General features: G+C 38.7%; 1 protein-coding gene across 1 annotated transcript; it reads right to left on the reverse strand.

The window, feature by feature from the left end:
* Positions 1-996: 996 nt before the first annotated feature.
* LOC133192397 (baculoviral IAP repeat-containing protein 7-B-like) lies at positions 997-1,539 on the reverse strand. The gene has a single exon (XM_061328410.1). It carries the CDS (start codon positions 1,537-1,539, stop codon positions 997-999), a length of 543 nt encoding a protein of 180 aa, XP_061184394.1.
* Between the last annotated feature and the right edge of the window lie 13,026 nt (positions 1,540-14,565).

The raw sequence follows: 14,565 nt of genomic DNA on the forward strand, positions 1-14,565 counted from the left end.
TGGCATTTTTTCTGTCTTGATCACTCGCCGACTTATCGGCTATGATGCTTAAATCTTGACGATGATTATTAATAAACTTTTGAGTCTGTTTATTGATGGGTAAGACCCCACGTATCAAATTTCGAGCTCCCATAGCAAACCAATTCAATAAGGCTTTACGCCCTAATTCGATTAAATGGGCTCGCTTGGCAGGATCTCGTTCCCGCTGTAAACGTCGTAAGGTTTTCACTAATTTACTCTTGGCCGAGAGAGGTCGACCCATGACGACTGTATAATGATGAGTGACAAGTGTAATGTTGATACATTTTTATTTATACTCTTGTGGCATGTGTATAGTCAACCATTCAAACAATCGACTTCTCAATCTGTATTCGTCTGGGGTCTGTGGATTCAAGTCCACCAGGAGATACCCGTGAGGAACACTGGTGGCTTCTTGATAGGCCGACATCAAATGAGGTAAGGCTAACTGTCGACTCAAGACACTGATTTGAGATTTGTCTCTGGGATTTTTAAACAACACTAAATAATGAGCATTCAAACTAATGGTGCGATGCTGTGGTGCTCGATCAAATAAGTTCTGAGTGATGTAAATCACACTGGTATTCCGATGATGCGCTTTACGGGTAAACCAATCCACGATCGATTCGATGGCTTTTCCTCCCATCATGTCGTCAAAAATGAGTAAGTGAGGAATAGTTAAATTGGCCACTAATTTCTCATCGTCTTCTGGAATATTTCGAATGAAGGAGACCCGATCTGTTAAAGAAGTGTAAGCATTTGCCATTCCCGATAACACCAGACAATTTTTTGTGGCATGGGGGTAATCCAATGTAAATTTTTCACCAATTTCTTGACAAATTCCGTTTTTCCCGATTTAGAAGGTCCTGCTACCACCATGGTAAATTCGTGTTTCAATTGAAAAGACGGGAGTGTCTCCTCAGGTTGCATGATGACAAATGAAGAGAAAAATAGGGTTTCAATCCTTTTTATTCATAGTCAACACAGAAATATACGCTGGGTTCTCTTCACATCGGCTCGACAGATGGGGCAATACCGGAAGGTGGGAGCACATAATGAACAGCAACATACGTGTCCGCAAGGGAGTAAAGCCATTTGTAATTCTCTCTCTAAACAAATGTGACATTTTCCTGTGGCCTGGATCTCTGTAGAGGTTTGGTCTAGTAGAGGTTTGATTTCAGGTGAAGGTTTGTATCCCGCCCGGAGTAAATGGTTAATGAATACATTCATCACCCACTCACGTCCTTCATAGGTATTGATGTAAGGACAATTAGGGTTCCAATAAGCATGTTCTACATAAGGATCGTCTGTAGGTTCCCAGAGGTTTAAAGTCATACCACAATGAAAACAGATGGTCTTATCACTCACTCCTCTGTAATAAAATCCGGCTTTGGCTAGGTCGGGTATTAATCCTTTTAAAGAATCGGGCCATCGATCATCAAAGGTAGCTTCTCTCTTTAAGAGCAGAGCATATTTAGGGTAAACAGGAAGGTAGTCTGGCTCCTTATCAACACCAGCCATGACTGAAGTGTTATATTATTTTCCCCCCCTTTTTATAACCCCTCATTTTTGGGGGTTTTCCCCATAAAATAACAACAACATTTAAAATACAGTTTTTTTTTTTTGTTTTTTTTTTTTAATAACCATAAGGTAAAGTGTTATAATCTTCCATCAATTGTCTCTTATCATAGACAATTCTATATTGTTTTTCTAAAGGTATTGTCTTGACTTCATGTTGACGAGTCCTCTGTATTTTGTAGGGATACGAGACTTGGATTTCGTCAATTTCTTTCTGGAGCATTTTTTCTAAAGTCTCTGGTGACACGATCTGAGAGGCCCGATAATTGAGAGTCAATCCTTTGACTTTACACATGGATTTTCCCTTGGCGGTGAGGTAAGCATAATTTTTGGGGCCTCCTGACATGAATTTGATAATGTGGTCCCCGTCTAATTCGTCTGTCCATTCTCCTAAACTGTTGCCAAGGGTAGGATTAAATTGTCCCTCCTCATGTTGGTATATGATACTGTCCGTGTCGAAATAAAGGACCCGATCTCCCAAAGGTTGTAAAGTCTCGTAGAGGTGTAATCGGGCATGGGCGGTAGTGAAACAGGCCAGTACCACGTTTCCGAAGGGACACTCTTCCACGAATTCCTGTTTCTCTTGATAATTGACCAGCATCATGTCCGATTCGGCCTGCTCTTTATTTTCTAAGAGTTCTATCCCTTTGATGTCAATGGTCGAATCTTGTAAGAGTTGCTGTAGTTCCTCTTCTTCGGTCAAGTATCGAGTTTTAGGTAATAACAGGCGTTGAGCGAATTTTCCCCACAAGCAATTTAAAAAGAGTTTGGCTATCGTTCTTAGCACCGGATTTTTTTCTATACTTAACAGGTCCATCCTGATCCCTTCTCTGTCTAAGACTTTACGAATGTAATCTAGTTTCTGTTCCTCCGTCTGACAATCAGGTGGGAATCCAGAAGCTCCCTGTTTGATCTTTAAGAAGGTATCGATGTAAGATCTGAATAAATCTCGACTGCTTTGTGAAAAATGCCAAACTTCATAAATCCGCTCTAAGGTATATCCCATGTCCAGGGCTTTATGTAATTCTGTAGTCACCCAGGTACCCGTAAGACTGCGTTCCTGGTCTGCGTGTTGACATCGATGTTTAGAGGTAGAGTCCTGTCGTTCCGCACAGGTTAGACATAAGGGAAACAATAACTTGCCTCCCGTGCGATAAGGTAAAACGGGGTGATAGAGGCCTCGGGGTGGTAGGACCCGACAGTGAATGAGGCCGAAATAAGTTCTCACGTCCTGGAATTGGTCTGTTATGATCTGAGGATGGCCTAGGGGGAAAGGTCTGTGTTTTAATACGTAAGGGTATAAGGAACAGACGTCCACGTATCTCATGTCCCCCTCCTCACAATATAATTTAGTGGCATTAGTCCGACCTCCGTACAGGGCGTCTCGGGGGTTCAAAGGATCTGGAATGTCCAGGTCTCGTACATAATTCTGTAGAGTTACCTCTCTTTGTACCTGTTGATCGAATTCGTGCTCCCAGATGCTATGGAGGGAGTACCCCATTTCCTCTAAAACAGAACTCCGTCTTAAAGTTTCCTCTTGTAATTGTTCATAGGTAAATTGGGTCCGGTGAGGATGACTTTCGGTCTGTAAATTCGGATAGCAGGTGGGGCATCCGTGCCAATAGCATCCGTAAAATTCGTAGACGGTGCGAGTGGCTTCCTGGTATCCGTCGACGGTATAACTTCCGATCTTGACTTCTCCCCCGTTTCTAGCATGTTGGATGTGAGATCCGGTCTGGTGACTCATCCAGCTTAACCACCGACAGGCTTTGGCGGAATATCGACGCGCAGGCTGATACCCCAGGTTGGGAATGATGGCAATGGTCTCTTTGGGCATGAATCCTCGACGGTAGGCTAAATTGGCCGCACTGGCAAAAGTGATGGATTCCTGGAAGGGGTCTACATGGACCAAGCTCTTGAGGGTGGCTCTAAACTGAGCACAGCATCGTCGTAAAATATCGACGTCTGAAATACAATAGTCTAAAAATTCCTTCTGGAAGTCAAACACTTTTCCGGCTTGTTGTTCGTACCATTGGTAAAAAGCCTGTCGTCCACTAATAGACATGTCGTCCGGATTGTAGTAAGCTGCCGGTGGATAAGGCCCCAGGTAATTCTGGTTCTGTTCCGTATTAAAAAAGTGAGGGAAATACCCTTTCTTCAGTTCCGTGAATCCAAAAGCAGAGGGCATTTTGGACAGGGCAAAAGGTAAAAAATTATAAGAGTCGATGAATTTCAGTCCGCAGATTTGCATGGATAAGATTTTACTGCCGTTCATGATGACGGTAGGTTTCAGGCAGGCGGAATGAACCAGGTAATTTAAAATGAACTGTCCGTCGTATCCTTTGAAATTGTGGGCGATGATGATGGCCTCGTCGTGTAATAAAGCGGAATTCTTATTGCCTGTAGTGGGTTGTAATAACCAGTCCATGAACTGCCTTAAGGTCTCTGGCCCTCGGAACACGTGTTGACGGGGTCCCATGTGTCGACAGTGAGGACAGGGATCTTCTATGGGTAAGTGACCGCAATGTTGACATACGCGGTGTGCCACACACAGGTTAGGGACGTGGATGCCGGTTTCCTGCGTGCATTCGAAATCGAAATAGATGTAGAACTGTAAGGTCTCCTTGCCTTTCTTTTTCTTTTTCTCGGGCTTGAGTTGAACGTAGCACTGATGATCTGTGTCTACGGTTTTCTTACAGATCTTACATTGTTTCTGTCCTCCGCAATGATGATGAGGGAGTAATTTTTTAGGCATCCATTTCTGACAGTGCCTACATCGTCCCATTAAACTGCATACCGTGGTGGCCGTATTGTTACTGTGAGGTTGCAGATGATTTTCGTAGCAAGTCCTACTCTGAAAAAATCCCTGGCACTGGCTACATTGAATGCGGCTCCCGTCTGGAGGGCAGGGAGTGTCTGTTAAACAAAAGGAACATCGGTGAGGACACTGGGTACGATGGTGTTCAATATGACTGTAGCCCACGTCGCAATGATCACAGTAGTATGGGTTGCCCGTCACACCAGGCATAGATATGATGGCATCGTAATGATGGTCGTTTAACAGGACATTCAAATAAGTTCCCTCTCCGTAGCCTTTGTAAATGGGTTCTAAGGTGAGTTTAGAGGAGGTGGACTTGAACTGGAATATTTTCAGTCGATAGCATGGGGCTAACACTTGTTGTAATTTCCCCCATTCTTCGGGTCCACAAGGCCGATGGATATCACACCCGGCTTGTTCCATGAGAGCTAGGGCTTCGTTTTTCTGGTCATTAGCTCTTACATCTCCTAACCTCATGCGTTTCCATCGTTTTTCCCATTCAACTAAACTCTCTAGATGTTCCGGTTTTTGACTGTGTAACCGGGTGACTACGATGGCTCGAGCTAAACAAAATTGATCCCAGGGATTGTCGATCTGAACGATGGATTGTTTCCTCTTCTTAAAACTCTCCTTGTTGACCATCAGATGTTTGGTTTTGTCTCCACCACTCCCTTCCGGATACTTGACCCGAAACATGTCGAATTCCATGGCCCCGTCTCCCAGTTTAAAATCCTTCTTGGATTGTTGCACGGCTTCTATTTTGTCTAAAATGACGTCCTCGTTCAAATGTTCACATTGCGTAAACTCGTACCAATTGTCGGAATCCAGAGAAGGATGGCGTATGTTCAGGCGTAGGTAATCGTTAGGATTACACTGCATTTCATATTTGACATTTTGCAGCATGTCTCTAAATAATCGCCGAACAAAGCCTCTGTTTTCCTCCTCTGGAAATTCCTTAAAATTCACACTGTAGACATCTTCATGCGCTTTAAATTTTCTGGAATGCTTGGCTTGTTTCAGTCTCACTTGATAGTATTGGGAAATGGCCTTTGGCTTCTGGGGTGGTGAATGGGTTGATGAGTGTGGTTCTTCATCCGACACAGTCCTTTGTTGTTCTTGCTGGACTTGGGCTCTCTGCGTTCTCTCTAATATTCTCGCATTTCTTTTTCTGAGCGCTAATTCTCTGTGTTTATTGTTGTAAATAATTCTTTCTAACTCTTTGGCCCGTCTTCTCCATCTCATCAGTTGCTGGGCATGTAACAGTTTTTTCATAGCAGAATCCATGTCGACAGCTGATGGAAATGACAACAGAATGAGCTTCAAGTCAGACACATGCAATACTTATACAGTGTATGACGTCATAATGGCTAGGTTTTTCCAGGTGAGTGCTGAGCGCGTGCAGAGCGCGTGTGGGTTTTTCCAGATCTCTGACCTTGACCTCGGGGGTGCACTGAGTTGACCCGGCCATCCCCCCAGGGCCCAAAAGTGCACTCAGTTGACCCGGCTAGCTAGACGCCTTATACTACTAATTTCATATTGAAGAGCAGTTTTTGCAGAACTACCAGCCTTGTTATTGCCCGGAATACCAATATGACTCGGAATCCAACAAAATTCGATATTTTTACCTTCTTTAGTGAGATGATAGAACTTATTTAATATATCCATAATGTATGGATGATCAGTGTTCATATTGTGTATGGACTGTAAACATGAAAGCGAGTCTGAAAATATTGTAAAAGAATGTTCACTAGAAGTTTTTATATATACAAAAGCTAGTTGTAAAGCTTTTGCTTCAGCTGTAAAAATCGTTGCTTCGTTTGGAAGTTGTATAGAAAAAACATTATTATTGACCACTGCAGCAGCAGCAACCCTGCCTCTGTCCTTTGAACCATCTGTGTAAATTTGTATTGTAGGATGTTTAGATTGTTTTATTTCGGCTAATTTTTGTTGAAAAACGAGAGGATTTGTTTCTGATTTCTTTAGTTCGGATAGGGATTCATTAACTACTGGTTTAATTAATTTCCACGGTGGTATTTCAGAAAGAGTTGTAGTTTTTACTATATCTAATGGTAGTTCAGAATCTCTAATATAATTTTTAAATCGTTAACAAATTGGCTTTATGCGTTTCTTGTTTTTATCATATAAATGTGCATTTTGTGGATAAAAAGCGCAGTCATAAGCAGGATTGTCAGTGTTTGCCTTTAATTTAATTATGTATTGTAAAGCAAGTTTAATTCTTCTTAAGTCCAGAGGTGGCTCATTTGCTTCTACATATAAACTGTCTTTCGGAGAAGTTCTAAAGGCCCCCAAGCACAATCTAAGACCTTGATGATGGATTGCGTCAAGAGCCTTTATATAGGAAGTCCTAGCTGATCCATATACAATACATCCATAGTCCAATTTAGATCTGACAAGAGAGCGATAAAGTTTAAGTAGAGTGCTTTTATCAGCTACCCATTTTGTGTTTGCTATAACTTTAATGATATCTAGTGCTTTTGAGCATTTCTCTTTTAGCATCTTTATGTGTGGAATAAAGGAAAGTTTATTGTCAAAGATGACACCTAAAAACTTAATTTCTCTAACTACTTTAATTGGATTCCCGTTTAAATGCAAACGTGGGCCATCATGGGTTTTCCGTTTTAAACAAAAATGTACACAGGCGGTTTTACTCTGAGAAAATTTAAAACCGTTACTATCGGCCCAATTTTAAATTTTGTTTAAACATGATTGTAACCGCCGCTCAATGAAATTCATATTTTTAGACTTAAAACACAGAACAAAGTCATCAACATATAAGCTACCATGCATATCATTTTTAAGTACTTCAGCTAAACTATTTATTTTTATACTGAATAAAGTGACTGAAAGGATACTTCCTTGTGGGACACCCACTTTGAAAGTTCTATCATTTAAAAAGTCCTTCATAAAATTAGGTAAATTTCCTTTTAGACCAATATCATAAAGATCTTTTAAAATACTGTATTTCCATGTAGTATCGTATGCCTTTTCTAAGTCAAAAAATATAGATACAGCATGCTCTTTTTTAACAAAAACATCTCGAATAAAGGATTCCAGTCTTACTAGCTGGTCAGTTGTACTTCGGTTTTTTTCTTAAACCACATTGTATATTATTTTGTAAGAATTTGTAAGAATGTTATTGGTTTCAAGAAACCATATTAAGCGTTCATTGATCATCCGTTCCATGGTTTTGCATAAACAGCTTGTTAATGCAATTGGTCGATAATTATTAGGGTCTGCATGGTCCTTTCCAGGTTTTGGAATAGGAATTATTGTGGCTTGAGTCCAGGAAGGTGGAAATTGACCTCCTTCCCAGATTGTATTAAAAATTTGCAGCAGACAAGTACGCCTATTAATTGTGTTTCTGACAATATTTTCTGCACATGTATATTATGTTAAAATTAAGCTGTTTAGTCACAAAAGATTTATTGCTGTTAAACATTGTTACCAATACAAAACTCTGCAGTCAAAGTAGAGAAAATTACAAGGATACAAGTGTTTCCATACAGAGGCGATTATGTGTATAATAATAATAAAGAAATATAATTAAAAATATTTTAGAAAGGTCTGTACATGTGTTACATAAAGACACATGTATTCTAAAATTTGCATGTAATTATATATTTATGTTATATCTCTATTTTGAACGATTTTTTTTTTAGCAGAATTCTACTTTAGACACCCCCTTACCCCGTCATGACATGTGATCAAGAGGATACAAAGAGGCATTCATATTATTAGTTAAAGATTTGAATTTCAGTGATTGATATTTTGCTGCAATACTTAGATATAAACAGACAAATAGTTACACACACAGAGATTCCGTATTATCACCCCCTTCCGAAATGCATGCGTATGTACCTGTATCAAGCAAAAAATCCTAAGTTTTATCTTTTTTTAATATATCCGGCAGTGAACTAAAAAAGAATTCTTTAGCAACAAATCAATTTGCTTGGCAGTCTTAATCGGATTTTTTTCCTGCTTCAAGTTCATACGAAGTCCACGTGTTTGTCCTGTCAATCAAAATCATTTGACACTGTGCTGGTGTAAGTCTCGTCACGCCCAAGGCGAAGTTCTATAGTGTTCCCAAGGAGTTTAAAACATTTCTGATCATTTCTAGATCTGATTTCTACATTGCTCAATAAATGAATAAACAAGAGGCCCAAGGGCCTTAACGGTCACCTGAGTTTAATACAATTAAGAAGATCCAGTGACCATAGAGTATTGAATAAATTGATAGATGAAGCTTTGTTGCCCTAAAGCAAGAGAAGTAGGAAGATCAGGATCAATGAAATAATTAGTCTAGTATTCAGTAACAACTCATACATTAAGTTCTAATCTGTCCCCAACTTATCACTATCACCATGCAGACTATTAACAAAATATTAATAATTCTGTACTATTTTTAATCCCATATAAAAACCTCTTACATCTAGACAGTACTTTTTGAATTATACAATAAAAATTCTTGCATAATTATAGTATTCTATTAACCTTTCAAATACACTATTTACAGTGATTCATTATCAAAGATGAATTAAAAAAAGGGGAATAACTTCTCTCAATAGAGTACAAATTAATACAGCCCTGCCCAGGGCCAGAACGCTTAACCAAATGGTCCAGATCTTCAAAAATCTGGTAAAAATACCTTTGGTTACATGTATATTACCAAACCTTTTCTCAGTTTGCCTCCGATATGCCCAGAAGCAGAAAGAATTTCACAGGTACAATGCATTTTCACTACAAATTCAACAAAGCCCTACCCTAACATCAGAACCCAAGACCCAGGGTCAAGAAATTTACAAATTTGGAAGAGTTATCCTCATTATCAACTATGTGCTTCAAAGAATTAACACATTTCCACTATATTATCAATAGCCCCCCCCCACCCCCCGTTATGCCAGAACCCCTGACCCTAGGACCATAAGTATTAAAAATTCTGTTAGAAGCTCCTTTTTCATCATAGCTATGCAATTTGTTTATCAGCTCAACACTAAGGAGCAGACAGGATTAATTAATGATTAATTAATAGAATTAAAATAAATGCTTTTTCACTAGATAATCAATAGAGCCCCCCCCCCCTTCCACCAGAACCCTCAATCAACCCTGAGGCCATATATTTCACAATTTTGAAAGAGGCATCCTTACCTATCATAATCATGCACTTAGTTTGTTTAAAAAATCTTCAGTAGCAGAGAAGATTTTCAAAGAATTAATGCATTTTCACTATATAATCAATAGAGCTCCGCATTAACACCAGAACCCCGACCCAGGGGCCATGAAATTCAGAATTTTGTAAGAGGCATCCTTGCACATCATAACTATGTACTCAGTTAGTTTGTTTAATACCCAGGAGCAGAGAAGATTTTCAAAAAATTAATACATTTTCACTATGTTATCAATAGAGCCCCCACCCTTACACCAGAACCCCTAACCCAGGGGCCACGAAATTCATAATTTTAGAAGAGGCCCCCCTCTTCATCATGACAATGTATTTAGTTCATCGGCTTAATACAGGAGCAGAGGAGAAGATTTTCAAAGAATTAATGCATTTTCACTATATTACCATTAGAGCCCCACCCTAACACCAAAACATATTCAGAAAAAAAAGGAGGGGGTGGGGGGGGGGGTGACTCTTAACTATATCGAATGGTAAACATATATATAATTACAATGACATGAAGGATTTTTTCCCTCGTAAAGAAGAAAACCTTATACCCTTCCAGTTACACCAAAATCTTTTTTATTTATTTATTTTAGTGCGTTACAATTTAAATAAATAATTTTTAACCACGCTATCAATGTACATCGCTCCGTAGATATTTTAATCCGTAATACTATCTATAATTCTCAGAATTAGTTGTAACATGTACATGTATTTCTATACATGTAGTAACTGAGAGAGAAAAAACGTGTTAGAAATAAATATTTTGGTAATTATTCAGCAGTTGGTTAATAATGGATTATCACCTGTCTATCAATGATTTTTGGACTGTGACATAATATCAGCGCCGTATCCGCACATGTGTCTTGCCGTATCTAAATTTAATCTTGTACATGTAGCATCGTACTAAATGAATATACTTCCAACACCATATATTTTTAAAATCTATCTAATAAATATTCAACAATTAAGTTAAATAATAATAATAAATATAGGAGATAATTTTTTGCAGAAAATAGTGATACTATAAACCTTCACGCCTTTTTTCCCTTTCAAAAGATAAGTCCTTTCATTTTAGAGTTCCGAATGACAATGAAGACTGAACGATGAGTGAACGCTGAACGCAAAGAGCGAATGGTGAACGCTTTGTGAACGGTGAACGCGAGCGCACGGTGAACGAACGGAAAAATGGGAAAGTAGAACGTTCCAGGGACTGTAGTAGCGTTCTTCAAAAACAGATTTATTTACTTTTTCATTGAAAAAAGTTTGACAATCACAAAAATGGAACATGTCCAAGCTTAACACATCTTTTTCATGGGGAGGGGGTTAGTAGCACTAGTCAAAGACAAATTACTTCTTTTCTTGCCAGTCGAGGAAAGAGTTTTTATTCACAATTCATTACCAACCATTTAAAAACTGTTGTATTTTTAAATTGTATCACAAAGGATGCACAAAAAAAGAGAAAAAAAAACCATACTAACAATTAGTTTGAAAGTCACGGTAGCCAATTGGTAGGGCGCTCGCTTCGCGATCGGGAAACCCGGGTTCGATTCTCGTTCGCCGCGCAAAATCTAAGACGTAAACATAGAAATTGACTGTTCCTTCGCCAAGCGCCCGGCACTAGAAGTGAAAGTCACGGGTCTTTCGGATGAGACCTTAAGGAGGCTGGGGGGTCAACAAATTAACCACCAGATTTAACTTAATTTTTTAGATATGATATCTTAAGCTGTCAACTATCATTTGGCAAAGAAAAATTTCAAAAATTTTAGTTTTAAAATTTGATCATTTTCTATATCTTCATATGGAGCTCTTCTTCTAAAGGAGATCAATATAGTCTAAAAATGGCCACAACCCCCCAGCCTCTTTAAAAACCGAGGTCCCGTATCACGGTTGGCACGATAAAGAACTCTCACTGCTCAATGGCCCTGAGAGCAGAGTATAGGTCTAAATTAGAAGCCTTACACCGGCATACGGTGACGTCTCTTCATGAGTGAAAAATTCTCGAATGGGACGTATAACAACAAAGAATAAATCAAATTCAAAAAATTCAAATTGAGCTGAGCGTTCGCACTAGAATCGCGGGGTAAGGGGTTGATCCTTACATCGCTGGTTCAAATCCCAATGTGGGACGTGGAGACCGGTCCTTCGTATGAGACCTAACAATTAGTATGAAAAACGTCAGTCAGCATTCGACTCAATGATAAATTCTATTTGCTGACAAGGTCATTGTATCAACCATAGAACTTACGAAATGATGACTTTAAACGAGACTGCTGATTTTCTTGTTTCATCAACTTGTTCGTCAATAATTTACCTCGTTTTAGAAATTGTACATACGTAGAACATGAACATTATCTTTCAATATTTATTTATTTTACTTTTTTAAGCTATGTGTGACCATACTTTGCGGTTCACAGACATTCTTTCCGCATGGCCTGGATCTGTACATGATGCAAGGGTCTTAAAAATTCATCCCTTTCTGAAGCCAGCGAAAACCTCTTTCCAAGCGAGTGATCGGGAGGTCGTGAGTTCGAATCTCGGCCGCGACTGACCTAAGTCGATAAAAAATGGGTAGCAACTGTTCCTTCGCCATGCGCTCGGCACTTTAAAGTGAAAGTTGTGGATCTTTCGGATGAGACTTTAAAAACCGAGGCCCCGTGTCACGGCAGGCGTTGGCGCGATAAAGATCCCTCACTGCTCAATGGCCCCGAGTGCCGAGTAAAGGTCAAAATTTGAAGACCTTCACCGGTATTTGGTGACGTCTCTATATGAGTGAAAAATCCTCGAATGAGACGTAAAACAATATACAATCAATCAATCTTTCCAAGCGATACACAAGATGCAGCATATTCACTGCATAGGTTAATATAAATCAACATTTATTTAAAGAAATGGGCAGATTATACTTTCTGAAAATAATGCATATTTTTTATATACAAATTATTTGTATTACATTTTAGTTGGATATTAACACCACATAAAGATATGGGAAATCTCGCAGAGTGTCACAAAAGATACAACTTTATACATTTCAACACCGTAAGACTATTGAACGAGCCTTTGGTCTTTTGAAATGGAAATGGAGGAAACTGAGATTTCAGGAGATAACCAAACTAAAAGATGTCCCAAGTGTAATAACAGCAGTCTGTATACTTCACAATATGTATATCAAGAAACAAAAAAACCGTCACGGTAGCTCAGAAGGTAGAGCACTCGCTCCGTGATCGGAAGGTCGTAGGTTCAAGCCCCGACCGCGACTGACCTAAGTCGATTGATGTTCCTTCGCCAATTGCAAGCGCTTTGAAGTGAAAGGGTCAGTCTAGCACAATACTCGAGTGGTTAGGGTTAGTCTTTCACCCACCTGAGAGATTAGGGCTAGTCCTTGCACAAGTATTCGACTGATAAGGGTTAGTCTCGCATCCATCCGAGAGATTATACAGGGTTAGTCCTCGCCCGTTATTTGACTGTTTAGGGTTAATCTAGCATATAGCCCGGGAGATTTGGGTTAGTCCTCGCATACCATCCTAAAGTGGGCTAGTGACTCGTTCTTTTAGATAAATTAAGAAATTCAGTTGCTTCTGTATTTTTTGTAAGATCTTACTTAATAATTCAGCTTCAATGGCATCTCGGTTCGTTAACATGAAAAAAATGGCTAAGTACGAAATAACGACATTAAGCTTGCGCCACACTCGCTTTGTTGTCAATTCTTTTTTGTCGATTGTCGAATGAATAAACATTATTTATTGATTTTTTTCAGAGAACGAGGTTTAAAAACTTCGTTTAAAAACGGAGTTTGAAACTAAACTTTTAACCTTAGAATTCGATTTTGAGGCCAAAATCCACATTTTTTACGATCGCTCACGCGATCTCATATATGTTGAAGTCGCCTACGGCGACACTACATTTAAAAGCGTTTTTCTGGGAACCTGTAAAGTCAAGTCCTTTCGAACCCTCACTGGCCCTGAGTGCCTAATAATGGTGTAAATTTGAAGCACTGGTATATGGGGACGTCTCTATGAGTGAAAAATTCTCGAACGGGATGTAAAACAACATATAATCAATCATTAAGTAATGAATCAATACTTATTTGATCTCAAAAGTGAGCTTGCTATGTTTTATGGTCCCGGAGCCTGATATAATCAAGAGAATATACGTGTACATTGACGTCACAAAGTATTTTATGAAGTAATAACTCCAAAAGTGACGTCATAATCTTGCGTGTTCAGTATATACTGAGCGTGAATTTGACGTAGTCCTAAAGAGCATAATTTCTATAGAGGAAAAGGTAGAAAGTTAAAATATGCGAATAGATACCAGGGCGTGTCTAATACAAGTTTTAATAGTTTTCTTACATCCAATATCTGTCATATACAGCAGTATTAGCTTCCTTGAAAAGTTACAAGGTGGTCTAAAATTCATGTTTTAATGACACTGCTAACTATTATAACTGGATACAAAAATCAGTTCTGAATTATGTATTATGAAAATGATCACAATGACTGTCGTACAGAGAGGAATATTGCAAAGGTAATTTGCATTGACTCGTCAAAAGCTTTGAGAGAAGTATTAAAACTCGAGAGAGATTTGCTGAGTCTGTCCTTATTTCCTCATTTAACACAATAATGACGTACGTGTAGATGTACTTATCGTATATCTTTCCAAACTGGGACTCGTGTCAAATGAATAAGATTGTACTTAGTAATGAAACTCGTATTTATCTCTAAGCCCCGAGATCGTACATCGGGGGGTATATTGTTTTTGTCCTGTCTGACCTTATCTATTATAAACTTAAATCTTGAAATCAAGAACTTGCAGACTGTTTTGCAACGTTATATATATATATATATATATATATATATATATATATATATATATATATATATATATATATATATATATATTTATATATTTATGAAAGATTAAAAAAAAAATATGCAAAATTTTAACTCGCCCGCTAATATGAAGAACA

Source organism: Saccostrea echinata, unplaced genomic scaffold (genome assembly GCF_033153115.1).
Source record: "Saccostrea echinata isolate AGI-Se365-2 ecotype Australia unplaced genomic scaffold, CSIRO_AGI_Sech_v1 ptg000025l, whole genome shotgun sequence".
Lineage (NCBI taxonomy): Eukaryota > Metazoa > Mollusca > Bivalvia > Ostreida > Ostreidae > Saccostrea > Saccostrea echinata.

Coding starts and splice junctions, on each gene's coding strand:
- LOC133192397 (XM_061328410.1), bottom strand. CDS start 1,539: ATGGCTGGTGTTGATAAGGAGCCAGACTACCTTCCTGTTTACCCTAAA.